Source organism: Spea bombifrons, chromosome 4 (assembly GCF_027358695.1).
Source record: "Spea bombifrons isolate aSpeBom1 chromosome 4, aSpeBom1.2.pri, whole genome shotgun sequence".
Taxonomy (NCBI): Eukaryota; Metazoa; Chordata; class Amphibia; order Anura; family Pelobatidae; genus Spea; species Spea bombifrons.
In genome coordinates, this window is record NC_071090.1 from 47078251 (window position 1) to 47100761 (window position 22511).

The 22511-nt window shown below is 35.9% G+C and overlaps 1 protein-coding gene across 1 annotated transcript in view; it reads left to right on the forward strand.

Moving 5' to 3' along the window:
• The window catches only part of LGR5 (leucine rich repeat containing G protein-coupled receptor 5), a 73433-nt gene extending 53704 nt beyond the window's left edge, over positions 1-19729 (forward strand). The window contains exons 7-18 of the mRNA XM_053465441.1: positions 1232-1300; positions 1818-1889; positions 5942-6013; positions 6821-6889; positions 6986-7057; positions 11520-11585; positions 11851-11922; positions 12110-12181; positions 14841-14966; positions 16570-16709; positions 18092-18175; positions 18327-19729. Of these exons, the coding sequence (XP_053321416.1) occupies positions 1232-1300; positions 1818-1889; positions 5942-6013; positions 6821-6889; positions 6986-7057; positions 11520-11585; positions 11851-11922; positions 12110-12181; positions 14841-14966; positions 16570-16709; positions 18092-18175; positions 18327-19405 (1993 nt within the window). The 3' untranslated portion in view covers positions 19406-19729. The remainder of the gene's footprint in view (positions 1-1231; positions 1301-1817; positions 1890-5941; positions 6014-6820; positions 6890-6985; positions 7058-11519; positions 11586-11850; positions 11923-12109; positions 12182-14840; positions 14967-16569; positions 16710-18091; positions 18176-18326) is intronic.
• Positions 19730-22511: the final 2782 nt, after the last annotated feature.

Genomic DNA, 22511 nt, shown 5'->3' on the forward strand with positions numbered 1-22511 from the left:
CAACCCCAAACACAAAGCAGAATTAAAACCGTGCTAGATGTCTACCAGAGTTTATTTATTTATTAGTATCCTCTCGAGTTGCTAAATAGAAACAGTGATGACCATTATATAGCATGAAAGTATAACATAAAAAGTAGACACATCTCTGTATGATACCTAAGGACTGGCTTTTTGTTTCCATCTCCATGGTTTTATCACAGGTAAATTAGCAGTAAGTTTTATTTCATCTCTCTTGAAAATAATTATTCCGTCTTTAAAGAACAAGTGGCACCAGAAAGCTTAAAACAGCTTAAACAAAATACATATTTTTCATTTTTGGCAGCACGTCTTCCGTAGTAGCGGTTTTCTTTTCAGAAGGATTATGCGCAAAAAGAAAAAAAATGTTCCAACAGACACTTTCTGGGCCTCAGATAGTATCTAAATGTAATTAAAAACCTCCATTTATAATAACAGAGATAAACCTTAGTTTCCTCCCTAGTAAGAAAAAGGGTAATGAAGCCACTCAAATGAAGATGCAAAAGAAGAAGGTAGATTATAGGCTAGTTCTGGCCTTTCATTTAGGTATTGAAAATAGCATCCTTTACCACACCAAGATTATGGGGCATATGTATGAAGGCAGTCCTAGAGCAAAAGTAAAGTAAAGCTTTGTATGTATCAAAGAAAAACAAAGTACAGAAAAGGTTCAACATCGGGATTTTTTATACAATTGGTACATATAGAAATAAAGACCATAACCAGATTGAAAAAATGCTCGTATGGAGGGTCAGGATGCACATTCGGGTACAGTTTTTAATTAAAAAGAAGCAAACACAAGAGAAGAACATGTACAGACCCCAATCTGCAATATAGCAGGTCTTCCCACAATCAAGCAATATAGGGGTCACCGTTTTGACACAGCCATAAAACATACTTTCTAATGTTATTCTGAAGTGTCTTGTTATTCTGAAGGTTAATATTGTAATGCTTTTCCACAAATTAGAGGTTGTAAATGATACAAACAATATATTTTTATATATACATTTAAAATATTTAAATATATTTGAAACCTGATTTTACAGTACCTTGCTGTGTTAAAGAGTATAAAATCCTAATATGGTTTAAAACCTCGCTTGAAAATTTCACGTTAATGAGTTTGAAACTGTGTTTATAATGCTGTGTCGGTCTGAATTATTGTCTGAGTTGAAACGCCCTCTGCTGGGATCAGACAATTTAAGTTGTCTTTCCGTTTTAGAGACCTGAATTACAACAATCTGGTGGAGTTCCCGTCTGCCATTAAAGCCCTGAAGAACCTTAAAGAACTGTAAGTGTAATATGCTTAGAACACATTTAAAACAAAACACCCAGGAGGACATAATACTGTTAGCAGGATTTCCATGGACTTTTAGGATGCTATACATGGCACAGCAATCTCTAACTTTGAATGTAGGGTAGGGACATAAAAAAATACATACTACTATTGCTTACAGCTGCTCACTTTGGTGAAACGTTTCTGTGAATGTGATTGATTTAACAAGCTAAATCATATTGATCCCTATCGATACTGCTGTTTACATGCCAAGGGTTAAAGAACTGTTGTGAGCAGGAAGAATTTCTTTGTTGGAGAAGTAAGGATGTGAGTAAGGTAGAACCATGCAAGTAAGGATGGATTTGCATAAGTTAGAGAGGACAGAATGTTGTATTTTCCACTGTCTCACCCATGTCTTAGTATAAAGGTTTAACTCCTGCAGTGCCATGCTGTGCTGCAATTCATCGAAGAGCATTACTGTGTGTTTTGTTTTTCATACAATGTCAGATAAGTGTTGTTGTTTTTCTTTTAGGGGATTTCATAGCAATGACATAAGAAGTATTCCCGAACAAGCATTTATTGGGAATCCTTCACTCATCACAATGTAAGTGGAGAAAATGTTTCTAATCACATATGACTTCTTTAAAGTTGGGGTCGGGACTCGGTCAAGAGATGCTTGTCACTGATTCACACCAGGCTCTTATTCTGCCCTCACAGTACTAGGCACTGTGCTGTACAATAGCATTTAACACTTAGAATAGAATTCTCCTTTAGATTATTGTCTTCCAAATGTATTTTAGGTTCCATTTTAGGGCCAAAAGTGACCTGCTCTCCTCATAAGCAAACAAATAGGGTTGCGGTGTCATAGGTATAATATTTTTGGTTGGGCAGACTGGATGGGTTCTTATCTGCTGTCACTTTCCATGAGATGTGGTATGCTATTACTGCATTGAATCAAGGGAACAATATAGAAGAACAATTGACTGAGCAAGACATAAAAGTCAGAGAACTAGACACAATTTAAGTTAAAGCATTGCTGACCTATTTTCCACACAAATGGTTAATATGTATTTGTTGGAATATGGTCATCGGTCCATATATCTGAAAGTGCTAGCATTACAGGTTACAAAGGCCCCAAAACGTCATGGGGATGCCTCCTATATCACAGAGATATTTTGTGTGACACTGCCTTAGGTATGTGTCCATAGTGCTACACACTAGAGCTGGCGGAAAATGTGTTCCCTAGGGAACTGGGAAAATATCACAATTTTACTCCATCTACGGGAACAAAGACATCATGAGATGACATCATAGCATGCAACATATCCATCACAACATTCATGACACAAATGGCTGTGAGTGAAAAAAGTTTCCACCCAGCTCCACTAAAGTCTATTGTACACACAATCTAAAGAATACAAAATAATATACAGAATTGGATTTCTTGTTAGGGAATGCAGCCACATTTAAAGGGTTTAAGCCTTAACTGTGTAATACAGTCATGTTTTTATGTATGGTCCACCACGACGATTCACATAGGAGTGCATTGCAAGTAAAGGGGCCACAGGGCAGCAGAGATCTAAAGCATAGAGAAACATGACATGTAAATCTGTTCCTGACTAGAGGATCGTGATCATTGTTTAGTAATATGCAGTATCTTCAAAGTACGTGTAGACATTGAGGTAAACATTGTCCCCAAACTGTAGTGTAAAGGTTACAGGAGAACATTGATTAATTCAAACAGTCTCAACACTGATGGAGGTAAGACAGCATTTGATTAGTGTGAAACAAAAATAGGAAATAAAATTGACATATTCCAGTTAGACTTAATCACATTAGACGCAGGCCTTGGATTAAGCATGAATGAAACTGAGACAATTGTTTCGAAGGTTTAGAGCCATTTGATGGAAAAACAAAATTTGCCTCAGTGTGGCTGTATAATCCTATAACCAAAACCACATTCCACACTGGAATGATTAGACAATTGAGCAAGACATAAAACAGCTCACAATGCTGGTAAATCAAAGAAGACAATTGTAATTCAGATGCTGAACAGCACACAATGTTGAAAAGCATAACCCCAAGGGTCAGAACACCCAAAAACGGACGTTAAAGCATTTTAACCCTTCAGCGTGATTTCAATTCAACATGGATTAAGTTTATCTATATGAACTGGAGTAAAAACAATCTAACCTGGAGTTATTTATTACTCCTACTATTGACTGTATTGAAACACTTGCATCAACATTAAAAAAAATATAATAAACTACATAATTTGTAGAAAATACCCCAACACCTACTAGCATTGCTGGTATCCTAATTCAGTGACAGAAAATGGGATTTAAAATCAAAATAGGTTTTCTTCTGGCACACACGACGCATAGCGTGCCCTTCTTTACAAAAACGTTATGCTGTGTGGCTGCCCTCCATAAAACAACCCAAATTTAAGCAGCAAAATGAACACTCCACTAACTATGCACTCCATTCAAACAATGGATAACTCCCTCCTTGTAATTCTTTTATTTGAAAATTTGTTTACCAGGCACATTTTCCACCAATGCATGTAGCTTTTTAAGTTCACATTTCCCAGTATTTATTTCTACTGCATTTATTAGTGTTTTTTTTTTATGAAATCACCAAAATATTTTTTTCTAATAACCAGATATCTTCCTTCAGTTAAAATACCCATAAATGAAGTATCACATATACTCCCAAAAATTCCCACGATGCTCTGCCAGTCACAGGCAAAATGATTTTATTTCGAACCCCCTCTTGTATTACTTACAGCCCGATTATAAATGAAAATTCTGCAAACAGGAGGATTCGATCTTTACATTTTCTGCATTCACCGATATTATATGGCAAACCCATTTTCTTGGGAGTGAGAGTTAATACAAAGAGTGCATACAGGGGCAAAGCATGGTGACATGCCTACACCAAGGTATAGAAACCGGAAAGCATACTGATGGATGGCTTATGATCGATCTGGATCGAGTATTGCAATATAAAATAATACCTTTGTTTTGGACTAACATTCCATTTTAAAGGCAAGCTTTCAAGAGTATCAACCTCCCTTAATCAAGTCAAAAGTAAACACTGACTACAAATCATCTAAGTGAGTCATGGGCAACAGTACAGGGGTTAAGAGGAATGATAGAGACTGATAAGGTACAGGTCACAGCAGTTTAAGGTGGTTGTAAATTAGTTTAGCTAGTGTGAGAAGAATTTGGATGGGTAGGGGGGTGAGGTGATAATGGAGTTGGGAAAAAAAATCCATACATACATACCTACATGTCTCACTTGGATGTTTTGTAGTCAGTATTGCTTTTGACTTGATAAAGGGATGTTGATGTTCTCGAAAGCTCATCCAATATTAGTCCAATAAAAAGGTATTATTCTATATTGCAGTACTCATTTTTTTATTTTATATAGCTAAAGTTGTGTGATAGGAGTAAGACGATGAATAATCAGGATAGTGCTAGAAGAACGTAGAAGGTTTGTAAATAGTTAATTGCAAGTATCTTGACCTGACTTGGACCTTCACGGGAGCTGTGGGCATGAAACCTCCCACTACGGGTCTAATGCATTTACAGATTCCATCACCTGAGAGCCATCAGTCCTCAGCATTCCTGCCATTTCCATCTGCACCCTGTCCTAACTGTACATCCCCCACTGGAAATGTTATACATGCCTTATTACATTGCTGTCAATCCGCGTGAGAACAAAATGGAAAAATACCAGTTTATTAAAATGCAGAAAGAAAAGCTACACTAAGACGAGTATGCTATTCAAAGAAATACAAAAAAGGTGGATGGATGCAGTGATCTCATTTTCAGACTGGCCCATTTTAATACAGATGCGATCAATTAAAATGTATTGAAAGGACAAACAGTCTTTTGTGGTTTTGTCTTTGTAGCCGTCAAACATTTTGACAATTCATTGCTCATTTTGCAGTGTGGGTGATAATACATGCTGTACTTGACGTACCCTAAAACTGTATTGGCATTGGGAGTTTATTGGCTAAGTAGTGAGTAATGTTATATTAATAAGCTTCAACTTTCCACATTAAAGGGTGCATGGACTCCAGTGCATTTTACTCCATGCCAATCAAAGCAGGCATCTTTAGATGGAGGAGTGTCCCAGCTAACTCCTCTGAAAGCAGGGAGCATACTATGGTATGCTTCTTCCACGTGCTCTGTAGAATGTTCTAGTTAATGGTAACCAATGACATGTATGCTATCTGAATACAGAGATTTTGCTAGCATGCATTTGATTGGCTGCTGCTTGCGTGGGAATACTACTGAGCAAGTTTATATAGTAATGTTGCCTGGTTTTGGTAGAGGAATTCCAGGTAGGTGAAGAATGAAACAGTAGTCTATTTTCTTAACTTCAATAACTAAACAATTCATGTTTCAGTTTTCATGCAGTAAAATACATTGGGGTGCAAAATGGACTCCAACATACATTAAAAAAATACGTGTACAATTTATGGGGCTAGACTGTTCATTTAATTGTGAATTATTAATGGCTAACCCCAGATAATTTCTCCTGTAACAAGTTTTGTATGTGTTTAGTTGGACATTCATAAACCAAACCATTTGGTAGGCTAAACATTCTTTTAACATATTTTAATGTTTTATACTTTTGTCACTGCAGTCACTTCTATGACAATCCAATTCAGCTTGTTGGAAGATCTGCTTTTCAGCATTTGCCTGAGCTCCGAACATTGTGAGTTTTTCTTTTTTTTTACATTAAAAGTTAACATTTTCTTTAAAATGACATAAGTGCTAACAATCAGTTTGACTGTTTCTTTGCAAATAATGTTTGCAAGAGGCTTATAATGTCTATAGCCGCCTCTCACAAGTAAGCAGGATGCCTGTGCGTAGATAACAAATGTATTGAACTAGTGCAAGGTAACATAGAAATATGGAATTTGGCGGCAGATAAGAACCATTCAGCCCATCTAGGCTGACAATTTAAGTATTTTAATACCTGATAAACATGAAGAACATATTGATCTTCAGACAAGAATTAAAGATCTAAAGTAAACGCCAGGACATATATGTTGAAAAGGTGATTCCAATGGATAAATGAAACTACAGTGAATTTATTTAATTGTAAAATCTTAAATAAAATCTGAAGTAGGCACTAGTGAACAATTCATGTAAACATATGATTAAGACAAAAAAAATTTTTTAAAATGTATATTCCTGATTTTGTCTATAATATATAATATTCAAAGACGAGTGGAAAATAATATCCAGGAAGAAAAATTTTGAGCCAGTTAAATAAAACAGAGAGTATCTGTTAATTGCAACTCATATCAACCTGAGTAGTTACTTTTAAACAATATATTTTTTCTCTTTGAACTAGATCACATCTCCATTCTCTCATACAATAAATATCAGGCTTCTGTTTCTAATTAGAAGTGAGAGACATTCATAAATCTATTCTATTATCACTGGAATATTACTATAGACAATAAATTAAGATACTTAAAGGATGTGCTTTAACAATGTTTGCGTTTTAATTTAGGATACTGAATGGTGCATCCCAAATCACTGAATTTCCCGACCTGACGGGAACTACACACCTAGAGAGTCTGTAAGTCATTCTATTTCTGTTCTGAAGTCTTGCTTTGACAGCACTGCTTTTACATGGATCAGACAAGTAAAGACAAATTGCCTTTACATTTCACAGAACTCTGACAGGAGCACAGCTTGTTCATCTTCCCGACACAGTTTGCGACCAACTGCCCAACCTTCAAGTCCTGTAAGTTTCTGATGATTATGTAGATGGATGGCTTAAAATTAACGTAGTGTTTCATCTGCTTTTATTTTGTGACACGACATGCATTTAGGTCTATTTATTTAGAACACAAAGTCATCAAAGTCCTGTTGGTGTAATGGCCAGGTGTCCCAATACTTTTGTCCATATTGTGCATTTTGCTTTTATTATTATTAATTTACTTGTAAAGCACAACCATAGTTTCCACACTGTGTAGCAACATAGCGATCAGAGAAGTTAAGACGCCGTTGAGCAAATAGTGAGGAGTACCTTGCTCTCTTTTTTTTTTGTCTTTTTTTAAAAAAAAAAAAAACTTTTTGTTTTTTTGGCTAGTTTCATTATTAAAGATAGTGTTCCACTAATTTTACATAACACTTGTATCACTAAATGTAATATTAGAAACATCATTTCTAGTACTGTTGAATATCAAAACGTTGCCATGTAAATATTTCCCCATTGATATTTTTTCCAGGAACACTTAATGATCATGTAACACAAATTCAGGCATTGATAGGCTGTTGCTCTATAAATCAAAAAGTTTTCTTATAAATAGTAGGTCTTATGTTATTAAACCTTATCAAAAATGAATAAAAGTAACAGATTTTTTAAAGTTTGTGTTCCTAACATACTAGGTCGAGAAATCTGTTATTTTTGAAGTGAAACAGCACAAATAAATAAATGGTTGATAAAATATATTTAAAAAAAAACAGTATTTCCACTGGTATAAATAATAAACCATTTGGCCCATGATACAACATATTTCATATGAATGTGACGCTCAGTTCGATACAAGTTTTTTGTTTTGCAATTCATATTCGCAGGACTCGTTTCTATAAAAGTATCATATTTCACGACAGATTATCTTTGTGCTTTAGTAAGGAATTTCACAGTTTTATGCTTATTGGAATATGCACACTTTTTGAAACGCTCGCTCCAGCTATATGCATGCAATGTCTTAGCGGAGTAGGGAAATCGTTTTATGGAATCTGTCTGTGCTTGTTAAGATACGGTTCAAAGGCACTGAATGGGCCAAGAAATATTGAGCAGTTATGAAAAGCCATAACTTGTTCTTTCTTCCCAGCAATTAAAAAAAAAAAGAAAATGAGTAACACAGGACGGAGAACACTGGGTTGCTCATTTAGTGGAGACATATTGTATGCTTAAGGCTCTTTGTGTAGGAAAATCATTGACTGTTACCTTGTTTTCTGCACATCATAAATTTTCTTTCTGTACATCGTGGCTTCGTGTTGCCTGCTATTCATGTTGGGCAATTAAAATTCACTTGAGACAAAGGCTTCCCAGCTGCAGGCCGTAGAAAAATTTGAAGTCCCACTGTCCACCAGCATGCTTTGCTGAGTTTGTTACACCAGGCACCAGCAATTAGGCAGAGCATGAGTTATGTTTCTTACGATTAATCTCATAAGGCTATAAATTAAAAGTTAGGTCATTTTACTTGAGTGATCTGGTGGTTGGTTGGTTTCCATAGTGTCTATGTGCTTCAACACAGGTAGCCAATAACCCCTGTGTTATCGTGGCTCGGTAACAAATACACATTAGGGTCCATCACCAGTTATACTGAAATAGTTATTATTTTAAAAAAATACTTTACATTGAACCAGACACTGATTTGTATGCAGCAGGAGATATGTAGCTAGTATTAATATGCTTTGTTGTATCCACCATGCAGTCAATATTATAGTTGCATTTTGATAGGTGTCTTACATGTGTTAGGCTGCCTATCTCTAAAATATCGCTCCCCTTATTCTCAACTCAGATGACTTATTGTAGTTATTCTTCTGGAAGGAACCAAAATATATATCTTAACATTTGGCTTTTTTACACAAAAAAAGTGAAATTAACAAACCTGCTTGGAAAATAAATGAAACTTTTAGCCATGTTTCCAAGCGGCTTTCTGCCAGCTATGTGTAGGGATTAGCATATTGTTGATATATAAACAGTGAATATCAACCCCAGAAGTTTCTCAAAACTCTTCTTTTAAAGAAATTACCCAAACCATATAAGATCGAAGTATCTTCATGTTTCATATGTGACTTACATGGATTACATGACATGGTGCCACATTCAGCATCATCAATTATTGTTAGCAGCATTGGTCACCAACCAATCAAACCTATGATCTATTTCTGCTGAAGCCACTTTTGAAAGTGGAGCAACCAAGTTATACGCTTAACAAATTTCTCACATTTTCTATAAATGTAAAATCCCAAAGTGATTTTGATTTGACTTAGGATCACAGTAAGCCTATATTGCAACCTGTCACAAACCCTCTTTGTTCAAAGTTACTTGAAATCCTAAAATTTCAGCACGGAGAAAGTTTATGTAGACGCTAAATAATTTTATTGAATATATACATTTTATGAACCTTATTCTTCTCAATGATCTGGAACATGAATTGGCGTGTAACTAAACACAGTACATGAAAACACATTTAAGTGCCAGTGACATTCGATAAGAATTAGACATGCATGACTTACACACAGACTTCTAGTGTTAAAAGACGTACCAAAAACGATGGTTTATTTTTCCTTTAAAAGCTAAAAAGATAATTTATGAGAGTGACTATTAGATCACTGGAAACGCATGTGCTATTTCTCCACTTGGCATACCATGCATTAGTACTGATTACAATTTATTGTTTTATTACCAATATGAAAGCTGTAAAACGTTCCTAAAATAAGACATGTATATTACTTGTCTGACATGGAGATGTTATTATTTATAACCTAGCTGAGGTTTTCTTCTGCAATGCCTGTATGTAGACAAACCACATGGGGCCTGAGATAAATTCCATAGTATATGTGAAAAAAAATACTTTGTTTGATATTATTGTCCCAAAATTCACCCCATGGACACACACATATTGTATAAGGTCATCTTCTCCATGTCACGTAAAGGTTTCTAGTTTGGAAAAAAAAACATGGCAGAATGGCCATGTCTGACAGTTCAGTATCAGGTACATTGGTGGGTTGACATGCTGTGTATCTAACGTTTAAGGAATTCATTCAACTGTTTAAATTGTAACATTTTAAGGGAGGCATCGAAGCATAATTTTCACCTGCGATTGACAAAATGAAAGTTATATCTATTGCGGTGGTGGCATCACCCGAATAATAGGCATTGCAACCTCCCACCTTTATGGTGCTTTAAACACCATAGCACTGCTTATTAGTCTAGTATACATGACCACGCCACTATGTTATCCATTAATAATCTGAATTGTGTATGTTCTTCTGACCATGCACTTAGTATGATTTTAAAGGCCATATCACATCTTGGGTAAAGAGAGTTCATCCAGTGGACCACAGAGGCCTTTGTGGTGAATAACAGACTGAGGTATATTTAATATTGTGAAAGAAGCCTACTATTGTGCTAGAAATGTTATTTATTTTATCTAAGATGACTGTTGAGACATGCATATTATTAGTATCTATCAGGTCATGTCTCAGAAGCTCATATTCATGCACACCAATTCCTGGCAAGTATATTCCCTAGAGACAAGTCCATTACATTGAACATCTCTGTCGTAAATAAATCCAGATGTTTTTGTTCCATCTATTAATTGGCTTTTTTCCAGCGTTTCATAATAGTGATTGATTATGAATCCAGTCCATTTATACTTAAGTATTTAGCATGATACATTTCCTATGATGCAAGTTATATAGCATTAATGTAATTGCAGAGTAATTCAATATCATCTAAGAAAATATGGCAAAAGCGAAAACAGGTATATAAGCGATGGTTTGCTACTAAACTGCTTTGGCTGGTTTCTTGGGGTGTGTTCATACATCGAAAAACTTACCTTAGTAACAACGTTTTGCAGATTTTGATATTGTGATATTCAGTGTGTATCTACAATTTTAAACTTATGGTGAACATATATGGTAATAGTGGCCTATTACTGGGATTATACATCTTAGCACATGTAGTAAAAGTTAGCAGAAATCTCAGGGGGATTCAAAGCATCCACACAGAGGAAAAGGAACACAGCAGTCTCACACTCCCCATCTGAAAATGAGCTACAGTTACCAAGATTATCAACTAGATAATTTCATCTTCTTATTTTTCTTACATATGTAACATCTTTGCTCCACCCAGTAACTTATTTTTACAATGGTCAGCGACTAAACTAAGAAAATCTACCCCTTATACATAATTGAAAAGATAATCTTGGTTCATTTTCCTTGGACGCTATCACTCTGTTCTGGCCTGGGCAAGTGATCTCATCTATACCTAGTAACTCTGGGCTTTCAAATTTTGTCCGAACTGAAAACGAATGGACCAAAACTAAAAAAATCCTTATTAGACTTTATCATTAAAGCATCATGATTAACTTATTTTTTTATCTTAATGTCCTGGAGTCTTGTTAATTCTCAAAATCAAATTTTTGTTCATCAGAATGTTGAATGTTCTGCATTGTTTATTTCAGAGACCTGTCTTACAATCATATAAAGGATTTGCCAAGCTTCTCAGGCTGCCAGCGACTTCAGAAATTGTAAGTATTGCTGTCCAGCTGTTTCAACCATGCAAATTGTACACTTAAACCCACTTAAGCATTTTACATTCTATCACTTCACAAATGAAACTTTCAAAGTGCTAAATACTCTTGCATAACGGTGGGGAGGATTAAATAGCGTTCTCCGTCTGCATTTTCTGAGTAATGGCTGATGGGATGTGGTGAAAGAATTCTTATGTTCCGTAAAATCCTTGAAATTTCACACTTTTTGGAAACTATGCTTATGACTGTTCGGTTCATTTAGAGACCTGCGTCATAATGAAGTCCATGAAATTAGATCCACCACCTTTCAGCAGCTGCTTGTCCTGCGATCCCTGTGAGTACTCCACAAATCATCCTACCTTGCTTCTTTCTTGTAGCCACTATAATTATATATATCAAATGCTAGCACCAAGCATTAAAAAAGTATACCCATGCTAATGCTTTAAACGTGTAATGCTTTGAGTTAAGGGTAACTTTGTTGCAAATATTCTATTTTTTATCTTCTTTGTTTTTGATTGCAGAGACTTGGCTTGGAACAAAATTTCCGTCATCCATCCTAATTCATTCTCATCTTTACCTTCCCTTATGAAACTGTGAGTACTGGTTATAGACGGTGCTTCTACAATACATTTAGATGGAAGATAAGGGTATTATTAAAAACTATATTAATGTACCTGTCACAAGCTGGATTTGTGCTGTATTAGCTGTCCATCATATGGGACCAGGTGTGAGCAGACAGTCCCCCGATAGAAATGTCCCTAGAAATATCCCTTGAAGCCCTCTTAAAGGGCCACACCAAGGGCCACAACGAAGCGTGTGGACAGGGTGCACAGCACCCAGGCGTCAGGGAATGGAGGAGATAGAGGGCACTGAGCGGTCGCTGAAAGCTTGCTCATGAACGAGCACCTCATTCATGAAAATGTTTTCAGCAACTGCTCGGCGCCCCTCTTTCTCCTCTGCTCCCTGCCACCACCTGCCTCGGTGCTGCCCTCGACACACCAGCCATCATATGCACTTTAATGTTATAGATGAGTCTCCTGGTAAATTTGCAAATAAAAGCAATTAAAAAGCAATACATTAGATTCTCAGCAAAACTCACTTCAAATTTTCAGAAATAGCATAAGTTCTTTCTTCAGTTCATCTTTTTGTATTTCCTCTGGGCATGCTGTTCCTAACAACAGAAATTTGCAAATGGAATATGCTGTGCAATTTTGGGCACCTATTCTAAAGAAGGATATCATAGCAAGGGTGCAGAGACGGGCTACAAAATTAATAAAAGGAATGGAACACTATAGTTATGAAGAAAGGTTAACTAATTTAAATCTGTTTAGTTTAGAAAAACGTCGCCTCAGAGGGGATATGATAGCATTATATAAATATATTCGGGGCCAATACAAACCATTGTGTGGAAATCTGTTCATAAACAGGACTATGCATAGGACACGTGGTCATTCGTTTAGACTGGAAGAAAGGAGATTTAGTCTAAGGCAAGGGAAAGGGTTTTTTACAGTAAGGACAATAAGGATGTGGAATTCTCTGCCTGCAGAGGTAGTTTTATCAGAGTCTGTACAGACGTTTAAACTGCAACTGGATGGATACCTGGAAAAACATAACATTCAGGGATATCATTTTTAAATTATGGGGAAAATAATTGTGCAAAATTGGAAAGAGCCACAACTGGGGTTTTTTGCCTTCTTTTGGATCACCAGCAAGAAATAAACAGAAATAGGAAAGGCTGATAGACGCATGTCTTTTTTCAGCCTATCTAACTATGTAACTATGTAAATGACAAAGCACAATTATGGTATTCTGCTGTAACATGCATTAGGAAATTACTGTCACAACACAAGAGATTTAATAGTTTGAGCGGTGCCTGTTAACCCTTTCAGCCTTTCAGTGCAATGAAAAGATTCCTTGCCACAACTCAACAGGATAGTCTTTACAAACCGTCACGCAGAGGTGTTGCAACATAAAGCTTTATACTATACTCATAACAGATTCTATATCTTATAATTTGATGATTTTGCAAACGTGGTGACGTAAAGTCAAGATTGTATTAAAGACAAGTGGTTAATATTATGCTAAATCTTTCTTTCATATTACCATATCTGCAAAGCGGTACCGGAATAAAAACGTTTACACTTTTTCCACCAATTAATAAACAGCAACACATATAAATATACTCTCTGACAGAAAAACATCCTCTTTCTTTGCATCCATGAGGAAAAGCAACCACATCAGAGGAAAACCAAAAGTTGGAGGTGCAGATCGAAACAGGGATGAAGCATCTTGAAACTGGAAGCAGAAGCATTAGCCTCATATAGAAACAAAAACAGAAAACAAATACAACAGCGTTTGTAAATTAGTAATCAGGGTGGCATAATATTCACCTCCTGTCTTTAATAAATTTGTGACTTTATGTTGTTTTGGCAATCTCTGTTCCAGTTCATCCCAAAGGTGTTTGATGGGGTTGAGGTCAGGGCTCTGTGTGAGGGCCAGTCAAGTTCTTCCACACCAACCTCATCCAACCATGTGTTTATGACCAATATGTTGATAGTAAAAGATCTCAGAGGCAGTGGAGGCCTTCAATTTTGAAAGGGTTGTAAGCCACCCATTTTTTGAGTTATTTTAGATTGATTACAGTACTGCAGTACTTTGCTTTATCTAGCGAATTTTACAAATTCCTTGACAAACAACTCTCCAAAGAGAGCACTCTGTGCCGGGGGACCTGGTTCACACCTTTACATCACAGTAAATTGGGAAATAGAATGCCTAAATTCTATAGTGAGAACCGTATTGGTATTGCCTAGTAGACAGAAAGCTCTTTAGTTCCATCACCTGATAAACAATGGGGTCAATAGTAGAGTTACTACGTCTAGTATGTTCTGACCAACAGGAGCTTGAGAGTAACGTAGGGATACATGAATACCCCTGACAAAGCAGGCTCACACAATGCTGTGTTGCTATGAGCATTACTCTTTTGGGGAGAATCAATTCCCCTTATTAGGGGGTTTTTAGTGAAAATTATTAAAGGTTACATTTTAGAGAAGCAGAGATTATATATGTGTTGCTGTTTATTGATTGGTGGGTTGATTTAATTTCTGTACTGTTATGCTGTTATGGCAAAAGTAAACAAAGATTTAGCATAAAATGCTATAAAATCAGCTTTCACTTACTGACTGCAACATGTGACTAAAAATATGTTCATATTTGTTGCTTACAATGAAGAATGTTTTTCTTCTTTCTTCAAAGGGATCTTTCATCTAATCGCTTAACCTCATTTCCGGTCACGGGACTGCATGGGTTAACTCACTTGAAATTAACAGGAAATCCATCACTCCAAAGACTTATCCTGTTGGAAAATTTTCCAAAACTCAGGTAAGCTCATTCTATTGTACCTCAGGACATAACATAACCACCAGGCCCTTTATACAAAAAATACAGGAACAGTAATGCCAAACCTGGGTTGGCTTCACAAATCCATCAAATAATAGGCATGATTGCCTCTTTAATATGTTTACCCAAAAATCAAATACTTCAAGCTACATTATCTACATTCTGGTTTTTGTTTAAATCTTTTATAACCTTAAGTATCTAATAATTGGTTTTGTTAATACATACTTGATATAAAACATACATGTCTAATGTATGCATTGCTTACAATGATAATTATCATCATAATTATGAGCTCTAACTTTATCACCAAATGTATATATTTACGCTTAACTTCACATAAAGGAGAATATTCTGGGTCTGTTTCTGAAAAGAAAAGTATTTTACGGATGCTAGCTTGGAGAACTTGTTTTACATATGCATTGTTTTAATTAAAATGTCAGCATCCAATCCAAAGTAACGACCCCATTTTGTGCATTGAGCCTTATGACGTTGGTAAGCAAAGGGTTACATAATGGTTAAAAAAAAATTATCATCCCGAAAGGAGGAGAGGGAGTGCTTGTAAAAACAGAATAATTGTTTCCTGTGCTCATTCATTGCAATTATCTGATTCCACCCATAATTCAGAATGAGAATTCATTACGAGTGACACATTCCTTCTGTGCCTTTGTACACTTAAATAAATAGTGATACTTTAAATCAGCTACTTGCTGAAAACATGTGAAAGATAGTGAAGAGATTTATACCGGAGTGGAACAGTAATTGTAGGAGTTTTTACAGTCCTTTACAAGAAAAGATTACATAAAATAACTGCAATTAAGAAGGGCAAATAAAAGTCAAGGAAGTATCAAAGAGGAGTAAAGAGACACACAGCCCAGGCAGACGGCTATGAAATGGGAAAGGATTCCGTGCATCCATTTATTTTAAACTCCCCTCTGGCTGGGCCACATAATGAGGAACTGCTCTCCAGATTACCATTGAAATGACAAAGTGTGTGCATAACCGCTTCCTGAACTCCTCTCTTAGACAAGAAGAATGGCACATGAACCATTTAGTATGAATACTGGTGCTTTTCCAGTTCTTAAATCTCTGACACACAAGAATTATCTTAAACTTGGGGTGCCCAGACATTTAATTGCATTTGAATGACCCAAGGCAAATTTGATAAAGATGATAACTTGGCTGACTGACGTACAATGGATTGCAAGCTCCTGAGACTATATAGATCTCTTCTGCGTGCATATTATACATTTAAAGCAAATGTTGCTTATACAGTAACATGCAGACGGTCACAGCAAGGTACAGAGATTGTGAATGGAGATTACATTCCTATAGTCGTGTTAAAAAGAAATGCAGATATGCCACGACTGTCTGCATGTAAAATATATGAGCAACTTCTGCTTCAAATATATAATATGCCTGAAGAAGAGACCTAGATAGTCCCGAAAGCTTGCAATCCATTCAGTAAAACATTAAACCCTCTGCACAATGTATACCTTTTGATTTTTGAGTTGCGACCACACAATAATCCATAGTTAAGATTGATAAATGTGAGTAAAAATAATATATTGTGTGTTGAAATTGATAGGGTCATGGAAATGCCATATGCCTATCAGTGCTGTGCTTTCGGCGCTTGTGAAAGTCTATTCAAACACTCAAACCTGTTGAACAAAGATGACAACAGCACTGCGGATGAAGCTTATAGAAAGGACTCGGGGATTTTTCAAGGTAAAACGCACGTTTGTATCTACTTTTAAGTTTATGGAAATATCAGCTAGCTCATTAAAAAGATACAAGAAAAGTATCGACAATGACATTTCTCGGGGTGTAAGGTTTGTATATAGAGAGTATCACAATCGTAGAAAACAAAGAACAATATAAACAATATATATTATTTCACTTGTTTAATCAGTAATAGTATATTTTATTTTACTGTATGTTTGATCTTGCAGAAGATGGGTACCAGATAATGCAAGGTTCTTATGGTTTGCAAATTATTGCTACAAAATGTTTGCCGCAATGACGTGATAGGTTGACACAAGACAAGATGAAAAAGAATTACTAAAGTCAAAATAGCCCCATACCTAGGTACTTGGGGAAAATAGCCACAACACTGATTTTGGTCTTCAAGAATTCTCTCTTGTGTGGTATGGTGTCATAAGACGTAAAGCAAAAATTGTACCAATATTCAAAAAAGGGTCAAAATCACAGCCCTGTAACTACAAACCTATTTGAAAGGTTGCCAAAGGATAACACCCAGGAATACATTTTGTTTAAAAACATAATTAACAAGAGTTAACACGGTTTTGCCTCTGTCAGTAGTAAGACCCCACTTTGAATAGTGCAGTGTCTGGGCACCTGTTCTTAAAAAAGGCATTTATAGAGCTTAAAAAAGTGCAGAATTGGGCTACAAAGCCAATAAAAGGAATGGAACACTTTAGTTATGAAGAGAGGCTAGAGCATTTGAATTTGCTTACATTAACCCCTTAAGGACAATGGGCCGTCCCTAAACCCATTTAAAACAATGCACTTTGAGCCCGTACGTGTAATTAAGGGGTTAAAAAGGTATTTTTGAGATCAAATTCACTAGATACATTTATATATCGGATAGATATATTTTTGCAAAGTAGAATATACAGGGATATGCTTCATTATCCTGTCAAGGACAGAATTGGTTATCAGATTTTGGAGTAAAAAGGGATTTTTTCCCCTTTTAAGGCACAATTGGAAATTGCTCTATTGTGGGTTTTCTGTATCAACAGCAAGTTTGAACCTGATTGTCTTGTGTCTTTTTTTCAACCCAAATTACAATGTTTTGCGGCTGCTTAAATATTTTATAGTTGGCAACTCCCACACTAGAACACTAGTGTTCAAATTTTGTTTAGTGTTGAGGAAATAAATCCTTTGATAAATTCTACTTTTAAAACTTTTATAAATCCTTTTTTTGTTAGAAATAAAGGAATGTGTTTCTTCAGTGCTCAAATGCTACAATAGGAACATGTTAGATTCCTTTCATAGCTTTTACAGTAGATAAGGAACTTTTCCTTGTATATCTTTGTATAAGGACATGTTATGCTCTATTGTGAAACGATGAAGCTTTTTCTCCTCAGATGATCGTGATTTTGAGGATTTCCTTCTTGACTTTGAAGAGGATATGAAAGTTGTTCACTCAATACAGTGCTCTCCATCTCCAGGTAAAATAATCTTTCATAATCACACGTATTCGTTACGAATAAGGCCAGTTTCAAATTTCAAACTAGAACAATTATGGTTAAGATTTTATATTCTACATTGTATTTAACTATGAGGATGCATCCTGACCAAATGATCTCTTTGTTTCTACAGGGCCCTTCAAACCCTGTGACTGCCTGTTTGGGAGTTGGCTCATTCGAATTGGGGTCTGGCTTATTGTTTTCCTGGCCTTCATTTGCAATGCTTTGGTTATTGCCACAGTCTTTCAATCTCTGTCATACATGCCATCCATAAAGCTCTTGATTGGTCTCATAGCCATTATGAACACCTTGATGGGTCTGTCCAGTGGTGTGCTGGCATCCGTGGATGCTTTGACATTTGGCAGCTTTGCTGAATACGGTGCCTGGTGGGAAAGTGGAGTAGGCTGTCAGATAACAGGTTTCCTGTCTGTTTTTGCTGCTGAGACCTCCATCTTCCTTCTCACAGTAGCTGCACTTGAGCGTGGATTTTCTGTGAAATGTACTAAGTTTGAAACCAAATCCTCCTTTATAAGTGTGAAGGTGTTCATTGTCTTTTGCTTTATTCTGTCCCTAGTGATAGCAATTTCCCCTTTGCTGAGTGGAAGTGCCTACGGAACTTCTCCATTGTGTTTTCCTTTGTTGTTTGGGGATCCCTCCTCTATGGGCTTCATGGTTGCTTTAGTTCTGCTAAACTCTCTCTGCTTCCTTGTGATGACTATTGCCTATACTAAACTTTACTGCAGTCTAGAAAAGGGGGAGCCTGAAAATGTTTGGGACTGTTCTATGGTAAAGCATATAGCTCTTCTTCTCTTCACAAACTGCATTTTGTACTGCCCTGTGGCTTTCTTGTCCTTTTCCTCCTTGTTAAACCTCACCTTCATTAGCCCAGAGGTGATTAAGTCAATACTTCTACTGATCATCCCACTACCTGCATGCTTAAACCCTCTCCTTTACATACTATTTAATCCACATTTCAAGGAAGACATTGGTGGGTTAAAAAGTGCAGAGACATTATGGAGAGAATCCAGACACACAAGCTTAGTGTCCATCAATTCTGAGGATGCAGAAAAACAGTCATGCGATTCCACACAAGCTCTTGTAACATTTACAAGTTCCAGCATATCATATGACTTACCAGCCAGTCCCTCCTCATCCTATCAAGTGACTGAAAATTATAAACTTTCAGCTGTGGCATATGTTCCTTGTCACTGAAACGATGGAAGGAACCAAGAGACAACCGTGTCCTGAATATCATTGATAAGTACCATGAATATAATTGGTTCAATACGAAGGAGAGAATGGACAGTTTTCTATCATGAATGCACCAGCATCATCGATTTGCGAATTTCATCTATTTGTAACATGCTGCTCCTTTCCAGCTTGTATATTTGCCTTGTCATATCATTTCGTTAAGGTACGGAAAACATTGATAAGTGTACATTTTTGTCTTGGATTACAAAATGCGCCATTCTGGATTTTGCTTTTTCTGCTACTCAGTCCATTATAAGATGATGGCCTCAGGGGTTACCCTTTTCAAAGTTGATACCTATAAAAAGGCACTTAAATGCTTTTTTGGTGAATGCAGGCTTGGTGATTTCTTCACTTTTACACCATTTAATAGCTTAAGTACAGCAACTGTACTCCGAATGAAACAGTTTCAGTACTTAAGCTATTAAATGGTGTAACACTACAGTACATTTAGTAAAGCATATTTTAATTAAAAACCTCTCAAATAAGTTTGCAATTTAATATATTAAAAATATATTTATCTCAGTTTTTATAATTAAATTCAACCCACGTTGAATGGTTTTACAGTTTTGATTCTACTTTTGTAGAGTCCCTGTAGCTGTCACTATTTTTACATTTTTGCTATTCAGCTATTATTTTTCCAATGTTGAAATATCTTTTCCATCTGTTTCTGAAAATAGATGTTGTAAAGCTGTAATATTGTAAAACATAGTTGCCCAACCTTTTGCCCTGCCTCCGTTATCTTGGCTAGGCCACTTCACACACCGAACCACTTGATGCCCATGTTCAAGTTCATTTGACTGTTTTTAACAGTATAACAACCAATGACCAGCCAAGGTAGAATTTTTTGTTTGTTTTTATATAATATGGGTCGCATCAAAAATAAAAGTTTAGCCAACTTTGATATATCATTTCCTGTTTAAGAACCACCTTTAACAGTCACATTCATGGCAGGTGTGTGGGACATAAGAATTATATTACTATTATTTTGTGTTATTTTACTTTGTTAATTTTCATAATTGTTATCTCCTCATCAGCCTTGCCTGTGTTCTGTTATCTGTTACAACAGCAAGAAAGGCTGGCGGGCGAGCGGATAGTAGGTTGGCAAGAATATATATATTTGAATGGTGGTCAGCGCACAGGATTATAGTTAATTGTTTGAAACCTAAATAATATTACTCACATTTATTTTGGCTTACCTGAGTGACCTTTAAGAATGAACAAATAGAGTATAGAGTACAACTTCATGGTTATCTTAATCCTCTATCTATGGGAGCTTGCAGTTTCCATAAACAATTCTGGATTAAGTGGAGGAGCAGCAGACCACTGCACAAATATATTACATTGTTTATTTGGATTTTATTTAACTGGGATCGTCTGTGCTGCAGTATTTCATATGAGATACGTTCTGTCTGAAGTAGGTTATTTGAAACGGCTCCTATTTGTATAAATAACCATGAAATGGGGCTTTCCTTATTAACAGTCACATTCACGTTTCCTTCTTCACAATACGTGTATATAAAGAAGTTACATATCGTAAAATGTTTGAAATACGTTTAGCCACAACAGGTTTTCTTTTGAAACCGTGCACCTCCAATTCCAGAAAATCGACAAAATATTTAGAGAATACTTTCAGCACAATTCCACTTTATTTGTTTAGGAATCTGCCCAGAAAGGTCTAAGATTTGTTATGTCGAATTTAACCATTTATTGATTAATTGTTAACACATGAAGTATCAGGCTCTGGAAAATCTGTTGCGCATAGTCAAGATTGTGGGAAATGTGGCCAGAGACAAACACAGATACCATTTTGATACCGTACTTTTCATAAATACCTGTTTTGATTATTCCAGGAGCTCTTAACCATTCTGGTGCACTAGAACCTTATATTTAAAGAATAAAAACAAGCTAACCCACAGCACACAGCTACCAACGGTATAATAATTACATAAGGGCAACAGAAAGTACCTTCATGGTTCTTTCAACCTTTCTCTATCCTAGAAGGTGCTAGAGATTAACCATTGTCTAATTTGTTTGAGATTGTCACACAACTCATAAGAACAGTTGCATGGTATTGATGAGCCGTTGCTCTGGTGCTTTTTCCTAAAGTGTCGTTGTTAAGCTTTTAAATATAAACACCCTCTACTTTTTAGCTGCTTGTTTCCCAATAAGCTTTTTTTTATGACCAGTTGACTGTGAAAAGCCCAAACTTTACTAATGACTAGCCCCCATTGTTCCTCCCCATTATACTTTTGGTGAAAGCTGGTTATGCTAGGCTTAGGCAGAGGAGTCGGTATAAGGAGAGTGAATGGGGGGCAAGAAATTCACTAGTTATGCAAGTTATGTCCTGTATGCCAGCGAACTCAAGTCTGCTGAAGGTAAACATTTCTTGCCTTTTAAGCAAATATCTATAAAATAGCTTGGTCTACATTAACCCATTATAACATCTTTCCTTTAATATACGGAATGATTATTGTGTCCTGCAAGTTCATGTAACTCAGCATCATTAAAATATTTTAAGATCTATGATTATTCATAACCAACTAAAATCACACTATTTTATTTACATGATTCAAACGATATTGATACGGTCTTTGTCTAAAAAAGCCTACATTGTGTTAACAGTTTACACATTTACCGTTCATTGCATTTTGCATTACAGGTTTTAATTACAGCTAGAAATAAATCTGTATTCAATTATTATGTTTGGAAAGCAAAGAGTCCAATCTATAACATGGTCATAAATGCTAAGCACGTATGGCGTGCTTTTTTTCTTTTCATTTTACCTTTTTTTTTTTTTACTCATGGGAATGGGACCAACTTATTCTATGCCTTTGTAAAATAACACCACATGGTAATCTATATATACATAATATGTGTTATTTTTATAAGCATGTTTTGATTAGATGTTATAACATGAAAATACATGAAATATTTTATGTGATTTGTAAATATAGAACTGTATTTATTACTTCAATACAAATACAATAACATTGAATGGCTTAAGAGGAAACTGACAACATCAAAGAGCGCTTTCTGCTAATTCGTATTTACTAAAGGTTTTTATCTG